The 11162-nt window shown below is 50.4% G+C and overlaps 1 protein-coding gene across 1 annotated transcript; it reads left to right on the top strand.

The window, feature by feature from the left end:
* Positions 1-3082: 3082 nt before the first annotated feature.
* LOC125162709 (antimicrobial peptide NK-lysin-like) lies at positions 3083-6327 on the top strand. Its single transcript, XM_047854040.1, has 5 exons — positions 3083-3134; positions 3652-3755; positions 4235-4318; positions 5153-5321; positions 6224-6327. The coding sequence occupies exons 1-5, from the start codon at positions 3083-3085 to the stop codon at positions 6229-6231; spliced, it is 417 nt and encodes a 138-aa protein (XP_047709996.1). The 3' UTR covers positions 6232-6327.
* The last annotated feature ends 4835 nt before the right edge of the window (positions 6328-11162 follow it).

The following is an 11162-nucleotide window of genomic DNA, read 5'->3' on the forward strand; positions in this document are numbered from 1 at the left end:
AATTTTGTTCGAAGTGACAATGAAAGTCCAACAAAAGGCTTTCTTCCTTAAAGGCCTTTGCAGCTGGGGGTAGCTCTGAGACCCATGCATGAGATGGAGGCTAATGGGTTCTGGGAAAGATGTGCTTCCCTTAAATAGGTACCACCCCTTCCTGCTTCATTCTTTCTATTTTCCCATCTGGGATGGAGGACCTATGGCAGCCATCTTGAGATCTTCTCTGAAGACCTTATCCGAAGAAGGCGTCGTATCACTCACATAGACTCTTGCACCAGCCATCAGAGGGCTTTTCCCAATTTCTGCTCTGCCAGAAAGCATTGTGAAAGCATCGTGGTGGACGCACGAGGCCAAAATCAAAGGACTCCAGTTATAGCTCATCCCTAAAGTAGAACAGTAAGCAACCTGTGGAAATGAGAAAGGAAATCTACATAGACTGATGTGGAACCATATTCATGATATTTTGTTAAACTAAAAAGGTTGCTTAAAAGTAGCCTTTTGGGTATATAATTATAAACATAAACTCATTCTGAAGTATATGCATTTTAAAGTGTGAATGGATATTCCTGTGAATCTTCAACAGGGTCATTACATCTGCCTGATGAATTCTAGGTTGTATTTGTTTTCTCTTATCTGATCAAAATATTTTTCAATAAAAATAGAAGTAGTGGACAAAAGAACTTAAAATGCGGAAATTCCATGCTCCTTAATCTGGCATTCTGTGGCTTCCACAAAGGACAGGAATGAAGACACTGTGTGTATGTGTGTGTGTTTGTGTGTGTGTGTGTGTGTGTGTGCACGCCTGCACGTGAGTGCCCACAAGTATGCCAGTGTGAGCATTTATGAGTTCTTCAGAGTGTGAGTGTCAGTGTGTGCGTATATGTAAATGTGTGTATCTAGGGTCAATGAGTGTGTGTGAGTGTGTGCTCTGTGAATTAGTGTGTGGGTGCTTTGCAGAGTGTGTGGGTGTGAGTCACTGTGAGTGTGTAAGGAGTGTGATGTGAGCGAGCGTGTGTGTGGTGAGATGGTGGGTGTATTTGTCCTCCTGGGCTCAAAGAGAACAGGCAGAAAGGATTCAGGAGCCCCAACTTTCTCAAGCCAGTCTGATCCATCATGGGGTACAGCAAGCCTGCCTTCCCCACCCTCCACTCTGCCCACCTTGAAGCAAAAAGGAATGACAATGAGGAGGGCCTCAGTCTGTCTGTGGAGGGGCCCGTCTGTCTGTTTTTATTCTCCATGACAGCTGACTCCCAGGCTCTAACTGGCTGCTAAGCTGGCAGTCCGCCTGGTCACACACCCTGAGAAGATGACGAGGTCAGCTACTCCCTCTCAATCCTTCCAAAGCTCCTTGAGCAAAAGGTTTTGTGGCCAATGATGTTAGGAAACCCGGAGAAATTGTGGGATCCACAAGAGACGCTGGCGTGTTAAGGGTGCTGAGAAGTCCCTTGGGAGGGAAGCCTGTTGCACCTTCCTAGACTAGCATTCACTCTTGAGAGCAGGAACCCCTCTACTCCCCTCGACAGCACCTGCTCACCTCCCATGGGAGGAGGCCTCACAGAAGCCACGTTGGGGAATGCTGACCCAGCCTACCTGGCACATCGCAGGCTGTAAAGCTTCCTCACCCCCACACACACGTCACTGGGGCCCTGAGAACAGGTGACACTACACCCATTTCACAGGTAAGGGAAATGAGGCTCCAGGAGGTGGAGTATGTAGCTCATGGTGCCCCCAGCGTGTCGGAGGCCTGCTTGCCTGGACTCCACCCTCTTTCCTTCTAGGCAGAAGCTGAGTGGAGAGCAGGGCTCTGAACGGGCTCAGGAAGTAGAGTATTTCAGAGAAAAAGGGCAGGCTGAGGCTCGGCACTAGCCCATGATGGGATTCCCGGGCAGGTGGAAGGCGGGAGTGGTCCCAGCAGATACTGAAGGGTGGCGGGGGGCTGGGAGGTGCTGAGGGGGCCTTGCCAGCTGGTCCTGGCTGCGTGCCTCTGCCGTCTCAGCAGCTGGAGGTGGGAGAAAGTTCTAGTCCAAGCAGGACCCCAGCTGGCCATGTGGCTGAGGTCAGGGCCCCTGCTCTCCGCACCCAGTTTCCTCCTCTGAGCCGCGAAGGAGGTGGGGGAAGGTTGCCAGACAAAAGGTGGGATGCCCAGTTTAATGTGAGTGTCAGGTAAACAGCAAACACATTTCAGTGTGAGTGTATTCCATGCAATCTTTGGGACACGCTTACACTAAACAATGACTTATTTTCTATTTGATAGTGGATGTGACCAGCACAGCCTGCATTTTCATTGCAGATGAGGCCAGTGACCTTCATGGCACAGATGAGAGGTCAGACCCAGGGCGCTGGGACTAGATCCCTGTCCGGGGTTCACTTCCTTCGCTCGGGCTGTTGTCTCTCCCTATGGACCAGGTGAGGGACGGTTGGGCTGAACCTGGCTCTGAGGGAAAAGCCTGCCTCGGTGATGGTGGCCAGGAGGCTGGTGAGGGGCTGGGGACCCAGGGTGTCTGTGGTGCCCATGCCCGGGGATCACCAAGCCCGAGAGCAGGGCTGGGAGGAGCTGTCTGCATCTACACTGAGGGACCTGTCTCTAAATGTGGCGGGGTCTGGTGGTGCTCCATTGGCTGAAATGATTGGGGGAGAGCAGGGATACAGGAGGTGGCTGGTGGAGGGACACCAGGGAGAGGAGGGGAGGGAAAGGGGAGGGGTGGGAAGCTCCAGGGCCTAGGGCCCTACCTGAGCCCTCAGGTGCAGGGATTGCTCTGTCCATTACCTCATCTGAGGGCAGGGGGTGGGGAGCATCATGGTAGCTGCTGCCCTCCAGCACCCCCACTCACTGGGAAAGCTCTAGCAATGTGTGTGTGTGTGTGTGTGTGTGTGTGTGTGTGTGTGGCGGGGGAGGTGGAAGACAGCGTGGAGTCTCTGAGAAAGCACTCCTCCCCCCACTTCTCCACAAACTGGTGTCTGTGTTTGTGGTAAAGCCAGTGACACGGGGACAAGGCCTATAAGAGGAGCAGGACCCGGCAAGGTCAGAATGCGAGGCGGCCAGCCACATAAAGCGGGGTGTGAAGGGTGCTTCAGCAGCTGCCCCACCATGACCTCCTGGGCCCTCCTGCTCCTTGCCTCAGTGCTCCTGGCCACCCCGGGTAAGGATATTCCCCCATGCACATCCTGGCAGCTTCTTCTTAGCAGAGGGTAGGGACAGTCTGGAGACTGGGTTGGGCTGGGCCACCAGATTTGAACTCCTGGGGGAAGGAAGAGAGAAAGAACGACCTCTGAAAGGAGATGAGGGTAGTGTTCTCTTAGAGCAGCTCCAAATCCGTGTGTGTGTGTGTGTGTGTGTGTGTGTGAGAGAGAGAGAGAGAGAGAAAGAGAGAGAGAGAGAGTACAGAAAAACAGAGACAAAGAGAGAAAAGAGGTTCATGGATGATGTTGGTGGGGGGCGGATAATCTTCTCCTGTTTTCCAGAAAGAATTGAGAGCATGTCTGTTGCACAGAGACTGGGTCAGAGCAGCTCCAGGGCGGAGCGCAAGGACAGGCCTCCTGGATTCCTCACAGATCCCTGCTCCTGGCCTGTTTTCTAGCTACCTCCTGGGCTCCCACCAGCCAGGAGATCTGGCTCCTTCCACTTGTGAAGGGATGCTGATGGTGTTTTTTCCCCAGGGCTGACCTTTTCTGGTTTGAACCCTGAGGACAATGACTTGATGACCGCTGACTTGAGTCAGGAAAAGGAGTTCTTAGAGAGCTTGGTCCTGGAGTCCCCCCAGGTTGGTGGCTGGTTCCCTGCTCACTTCCCATAACCACCCCCTCACACATTGTCTCCTCCCCGGGAGCAGCAGGCAGGACTGCACATCTCTGCTGGGCAGAGAGGAGGGGAGGCAGGGCTGTGGGCTGAAGATGCTGGTTTTGTGCACCGTTGTGCCCGTGGCAAAGGTCGGGGGGCTACCTGGGTCTGGCTGAGCTCTCCCCAGGAGGGTCCCTTGGGTTCTGACCAGAGTTGAGAACTGGGTCAGGGGCTGCTCTGGGTCAGGTGCTGTGGGTGTGGGGCAGGGTCTGGGGTGTGTCAGCCCCACCAAGACTAGCAGGAAGGTGGGCAGGGACCAGCCAGCCTGCGTCAGGCTTGAAAGCACAGAAAGAATCTAGATGATCCTGCTGGCCTAGGAGACACCAGAGAGCTCCTCCTGGGTCCCTGCCAAGGGCTGTTGGGGTGTCTGAGACACCATCCCAACGCATTGTTTTCTGACAGGGTGACCAGCTGGCTATCAGATGCAAGATTTGTAAGGTGACAATCCAAGGTCTGAGAAAAGCCTTGGGAAATGATATCACACAGGTGAGGCTTGTGATTTGGGGAGCCATTTGCAGGGCGGTCAAGGGCATGAGTGGGGCTTGTAGGGCTAGGGGTGACACTGAGGAAGGGGCTGATCCCTGGTAGGACCAGGGCTTCTCAGCAGGGGATCTGTGGGCCCCCTTGTATCTGGGACTGACTTCAGAGAATCCCTTGAAATCATGAAGCTCTGTGAGTGTGAAAGTAGGAAGTTCATCCCTGCTGAACAAGGGATGTGTTACACCAAGAAGCCCTGCTTCCCCTCCCTCCCTCCCTCCCTCCCTCTGCTTTGTTCCCTGATCCTGCTCAGCTCCCTGGCACTGCAGGGCCCACCCTCAGCCCTGGGACCTCAGCTTTATCCTTCTCCACTGGTTGCTGGGAGAAGATACGTCCAAGTGGAATGTGCCAAGACTCCAAGTGCTTTCTTTTCCTAACCTTCGTCACACAGCCCTGTGCACGAGCCCCGTCAGGCTGGGACCCAGGAAGCTTGGCAGGCAGAACCCTTCCTGTGGGTCTAGGAGCCGTGGGCGCTGTTCTCCACACAGAAGGCAGGGGGGCAGGATAATGATGTACAGGGGACTGGGACACTACAGGGTCAACTGTCCTTCTCTCAAGAGCCCCTCCTGGCCAGGCTTGGGTCAGGGCCTTGGTGCCTGGGCATGAGGTCTGATCCCTGCCTCTCTAGCCTCTGCTCCGTGGCCGCCTGGCACCAGGCCCTCCTCCCAGCATGCCCTTGGTCAGGGTGCCCAGGGCCTAGAGCTGCTGGGGTCTGCAGGGGTGCGGCAGTCCTGGGCCGAGCTCACCTGAATTCTCTGTCTTCCTATGGTGCTGTTACTGCAGGAAGCCATCAAACAGGCTGCGTCCCTGGTGTGCAGGCAGCTATTTCCACTGGATGGTATTTGCAAGGATATAATCAATAAATTTCTTGATAAGATCACCCAGGGTATCATGAATGGGAAAAGCGCCGAGGAAATCTGTGTGAAACTCAGGATGTGCAAACCTGAAAAAGGTGAGTGCAGAGGTGACAGCAGGGACTCATTCCTGGAGGGCTCACATCATGTCCCCACATATGTACAGTACGGTTTCGACCCACAGAAATCCAGCTGTCATACACATCCCACCAAGCTTCCCTGCAGTGACATGTTACCCCCACCACTGTGTGGAAAGTGGGGAGAAGATGGGTAGGTGGGCTGCAGCTGGAACTGGCTGAGAAATACTCCAGGCCATCCTGGGGTGCCATCAGGTCCCCATCTCCGGTCAGCTGTGGACTTGAGCAAGTAGCTCAACCTCTGTGAGCTTGAGTTTCCTTCCTCGTGAAGGGATAGGAATCCGTATTTCTGATTTTCAACAAGGATTGAATGAAATGATTACGTGTAAGGAGATTAAGACCAAGCAAGCGGCCTCAGACTGGGATATTCAAAGACATCAGAGCCCTGATTGAACTCCCATCCCCCGGCCTAGTATGGGATCCCTGGGCATCAGAGAGACAGGTCACATCTTTGCCCAGGACACTAGGGACCTGAGAGCTGAGCTCAGGAACCCCGCTGGCAGGGAGGGCTCTCAGTCTCTCCCTCCAGGGCTGCTCAGCTGTGCCCGCAGATCAGGCCACGGCTGCAGCACATGGGCCGGGAAGGGCCCCTGATTGGCTCTGGCAGCTGGTGTAGCCCTGACTGAGGCTGTGGGACTTGATGCCGGCAGATCGGGGGTCACCTCATATTTTGAGGTCCCCACCATTTCCTGCGATTAGAGTCTGCGGTTTTCATCTCTGAAGCCCCACAACCCACACAAACCCCTGACTGGGTTCCAGGCTGTGACTCCAGGTGTGCTCTGTAGGGACAGGTGGCTCTAGTCCCCATATCCCCCGGCCAACACACACCCCTGCCCACTTCTCTGCTCTTGTCTCCACTCCAGGTCTCTGAGCCTCTGGGGTCTCTGACCCCACCCTGGGGAGAAGCACAGAGTCTCCCACAACCACCACCTGCTTCTGCCCTCCCAGATCCAGAGCCGACCCTCCAGTGTCTCTCAGCTAACTTCTCATTGCCTTCCCCTGCAAGAGAATAAATGGCATGCAAACTTTTAGCCACAGCTTCTTTTCCTTTGGTGAACTTGAGAGGAGGGGCTCGGAGGCATGCTTGGGTGACTCATGCGTTCGTTCAATGTTTACTGTTTGTCCCACACTATTCTAGACGCTAGGGATTTCATAGCGAACTGGTCAACGTTAGCAGCCCTTACATATATGGTCATGAAATACTTATGAACAGTCACTAGATAGACACACACTCCTCTGAGAGCCTGGGGTACACAGTGGATGTACCTCCAGAAGCTCCCAGACCATGAGGAAGAGTAGCAGGGTTGTAGGTAAGAGTGTTCTTGGTCATAGGGCACAGAAACCCACCCTTTGCTTCTCTCTGCAAGGAGCTGTCTTTTTGTTTTGGGAGATATATTATTTAGGATTTATTCTGTGTAAGGTACAGAAATCTTACCTCTTTCTGGTTCAAATAAAAAAGTCAATTTATTGGCTCAAGTAATTAAACAGTGTATAGATAGCTTCAGGCACAGAATGATCCAGAAATGAGTGGTGTCCCCAGAGGTCCAGTCCTGCCATTCTCCAGGTCTTTTCACGGCTGTATAGTGAGACTGATCTCAGCCAGCTTCCTTCTGGCAGCAGCCATGGCCACTTTGGTCCAAACTTTACATTCTCCAGTATGTCATCAAGAGGAGAAGACAGTTCTTTGGTAGCCTCTCTGCCCTTGGAAGAGAATGGAAACTTCTTTCCTAGAAGCCCCATCAGATATCTCCTGTGTTCTCATTGGCTCGAATAGGGCAGGTGTCATCTGAAACCCATCACTATGTTCCGAGGGCATGGGACACGCAGATTAGCATGAGCTGAGTCAGGGCACACCCCTGGCCAACGAGTCACTCGTGTGAAAGTGGACATGAAAATCTGGGAGATCATTGCTGGGAGAGGGAAAGGGATACCAACATCACTAGACGCAAAGGTGCATCAGGCAGGGCTCAATCCAAACAGCAGTTCCAGGACTCCCAGTGTGAAATCTGAAGCCATTTGAGTGTTAAAACGCATAAGGAATATATGGGATTATAACCCATGGATTAAATGAGGATTAATGAATTCATAGAGATATAAATAGGACATTAATAATCAAATAAGGGAAATGGGGACATGTTACCTTATTCTAGATACCAATTAATACATGTAGACATAGTTGCAAAATTTATTCCCACAAAACACATATTGATTTGATATGTGTGACCTTAGCAGGTACGGACAGCTTTATTAAGGGGGTAGCAATAAAGAATCGAAGAGAAATGGGGCCGAGCTGGAGGCCATGTGAAATTAGAGGTGGGGTCTGCGATTAAGGTGTTTACATGCAGGGGGAAATGGTCCCAGGAGAGGGGAGAGGGCCATGGTGCTGGATAGATGTGAGGTACAGCCCCAGGGAAGGCCTTGTGAAGGGAGAGGAGGGGTCCAGGGCACATGGAGCGTCAGCACAGACTTCCAAAGGTGGGAGCTTTGGGAAGGTGGCCTCACCCTTAGGGATAAAAGCTGGTAAAGGCCAGAGGCCAAGCCAGCTCCTGTAGCCTGTCAGGAGGGAGCGTGAGTGCACTGGCTTCATAATCCAGACTCCACTGGGGGTACCTGCTCACCCCCAGGCCCTTCTCAGTTCTCTACCATTTCCCCTGTCACCCACCCAACAGCCCAGGACAGCAAGCCTGTGTCATGTGACATCCCTCCCTCCAGGCCACGTCGACCCCTGACCCAAGCTGGAGCAAATGACTCCCTCCTGGGAAGTTGGAATTGCCCCATCCTGGTGCAGACCCCTTCGCCCTGGCCAGGCTCTGCATCTGTCTCTGGGTGGTCTTCAGACTTCCTTCTGCCTTGGCTTCCCCCATCCCTTCTGGACAGGGCAGCCCCAGGCTCTTTCCAAACCACAACCACATCTCCTCACTTTCCAGTGGCTTCTCTCAGAGCTCGGAACAAATCCCTACTGTGTGTCACACCCTGGTGTCAGAATAGGAAACGAAAGAAAGACACTTACCTCAAGCACCTGCCAATCTACAAACGACTAGTAATAGCACATGAAATTTACCTAGCACCCTAACTCCGCTCTGTTTGTAGAAGAAGCAACAATTATTCATTTTATTAACTGGCATTGCCTGAGAGCCTGTCCTGTGGCCTCCTGTGTGATGAGGTGGGGAGGATGCAGAAGGAAGTTCTAATGCACAGGGAGGTTGGTGGTTATCTCAAGGCGAAGCGCTTGTGTGCAACGGGAACCACCTCCTTCTATCAGGAACGCTATTTTTTCATGGCTGTAAGAAACTCATAACAGAATTTACCATCTTAGCAATGTGGAAACGTACACGCAGCAGTGTTGAGTATATTCACATTGTTGTGACACGGACATCCAGATCTTTTTAATCTTACAAAACTGGAACTCCAGACTTATTGTGCAGCCACAACTTTCCTTCGCCCCCGTCTTAAAGCCTGAGAAAACTGCAGTTTCTCAAAAGTGGTCCACATATTTCTATTTTATATTTCGTTTGATTTGACTACTTTAGACACCTCGTACAAATGGAATCAGAGATTTGTCTTTTTGTAATTGCCTTATTTCACTTAGCATGATGTCCCCAAAGTTCATCTTTGGTGTGGCAATCGACATGAGTTTTTGTTTTTAAGGTGAAATAACGTGTGTGTGTGTGTGTGTGTGTGTGTATTTATATATATTTGAGGAACCACCATATTGCTTTGCGTAACAGTCTTACAGTTTTACAACAGTGCACACTTTCTCCACATCTTTACCAACAGTTGATATTTTCTTTTTTTTGATAAGGGCCACCTTCATGGGTGGGGTGCTATCTCCTTGTGGCTTTGCCTTGCATTTCCCTGACGATTATTGATGTGGGGAGCATCTTTTCATATGTTTGTTAGCCATTTCTATATTTTGTAGGGAGAGTGCCTATGCAAAGTCTTTTGAGCTTATTTTTTATAATGTTTATTTATTTTTGAGAGACAGAGTGTGAGCAGGGGAGAGACAGAGAGAGAGGGAGACGTAGAATCTGAAGCCGGTCCAGCATCTGCACAGCAACCCCCGCAACGTGGGGCTCAAACCCACAAACCGTGAGGTCATGATCTAAGCTGAAGTCGGACGCTTAACCGACCGAGCTACCAGGGGCCCCTCTTTTGCCTTTTTTAAATTATTTGCTGTTTATTTGTTGAATTTTAACATTTCTTTGTACTTTCTGGGTATTACTCCGTTATTAATGATTTGCAAACATTTTTTTTCTTTTTCTTTTTAAAAAAATTTTTTTTTAACGTTTATTTATTTGAGACAGAGAGAGACAGAGCATGAACGGGGGAGGGGCAGAGAGAGAGGGAGACACAGAATCGTAAGCAGGCTCCAGGTTCTGAGCCATCAACCCAGAGCCCGACGCGGGGCTTGAACTCACGGACCGCCAGATCGTGATCTGAGCTGAAGTCGGACGCCCAACCGACTGAGCCACCCAGGCGCCCCTGCAAACATTTTTATGTATTCCATAAATTGCCTTTTTACTTTGTCAACTGTGCTGTTTCATGCACAAAGTTTTTAAGCTTGATGCAATGCTATTTGCCCATATTGTTGCATTTCTTGGTGTCATATCTGAGAATTCACCACCAAGTCGGAAGTCATGCAGCGTTCCCCTTATGTTTTTTCTAGCGATTTTATAGTTTTGGGTCTTACATGTAGGTGTTTGATCCTTTTCTAGTGACTCTTTTGCATATGGTGGAACATCAGGTCTACCTTCATGCTTCTGCATGGGGCTGTCCAGTTTTCCCAGCACCACTGTTTGAAGACATTTAAATTCCCTCTTATGAGCACTGTCTTCATAGGGTCTTGCAGAAATTGGTTATCAGAACGGCAGTTTCTCAAAAGTGGTCCACATATTTGGTTAGTCACATGAGTGCAAAGGTTATGAGGATTTTTAAGGACAGCCTGTTAGCATGCTCTTTGCAGGGATTTTACAATAATTACACAAACAACCTCCAAATCAGATTAATCAACTCACATAAAATACAGAGGCCTCATTCCAGCCACGGAGTAATTTTCATCTAGTAAATCTACCGTTGGACAGTCTGAATCATTGGAAAATGCAGGTCTATGGCATCTAAACACAACTCAGTTTAATTCATTTTGGGGATTTTTAAGTATTTTCTGTGTGGAGGAGATGTTATCTGTAAATAGTGAGCTGTACGTCTTCCCTGCTAATCAAAATGTTTTTTTTTTTTCTTTCATTTTTTTGCTTAGTTCTCCTGGCTAGAATCGTCAGTACAATACCGAATAGATGTCTGGAGAGCAGACATCCTGTCTTGTTCCTGGTTGGGGGAAGGTATTTAGTCTTTCTTCACGGAGTCTGATGTCAGCTCGGGGAATTTCATAGATGCCACCTATCATGTTGCAGACTTTCCCTTCTATTCTTAGTGAGTGTTTTAACTATAAGAAGTGTTGAGTTTTTTCAAATGATGTTTCTGTGTCCATCGAGAAGATCATGTGTTTTGTTTTTAAGTTTATTTATTTTTTGAGAGAGAGAGAGAGAGAGAGCACGTGCGTGCACGTGCCAGCACATGAGCACGTGAGTGGGGAAGGGCAGAGAGCAGGAGACAGAAGATCCGAAGGGGGCTCTGTGTTGACAGCAGAAAGGCCCGTGAGAGGCTCGAACTCAGGAACCACGAGATCATGACCTAGGCCCAAGTCGGATGCTTAACCAACTGACCACCCAAGCACCCCAGGATCATGCGGCTTTTATTTGGGTTCTGTTGGTACAGTGAATTACATAACTGATTTTGGGGTGTTAA

Source organism: Prionailurus viverrinus, chromosome A3, assembly GCF_022837055.1.
Source record: "Prionailurus viverrinus isolate Anna chromosome A3, UM_Priviv_1.0, whole genome shotgun sequence".
In the NCBI taxonomy this organism is placed as follows: Eukaryota; Metazoa; Chordata; class Mammalia; order Carnivora; family Felidae; genus Prionailurus; species Prionailurus viverrinus.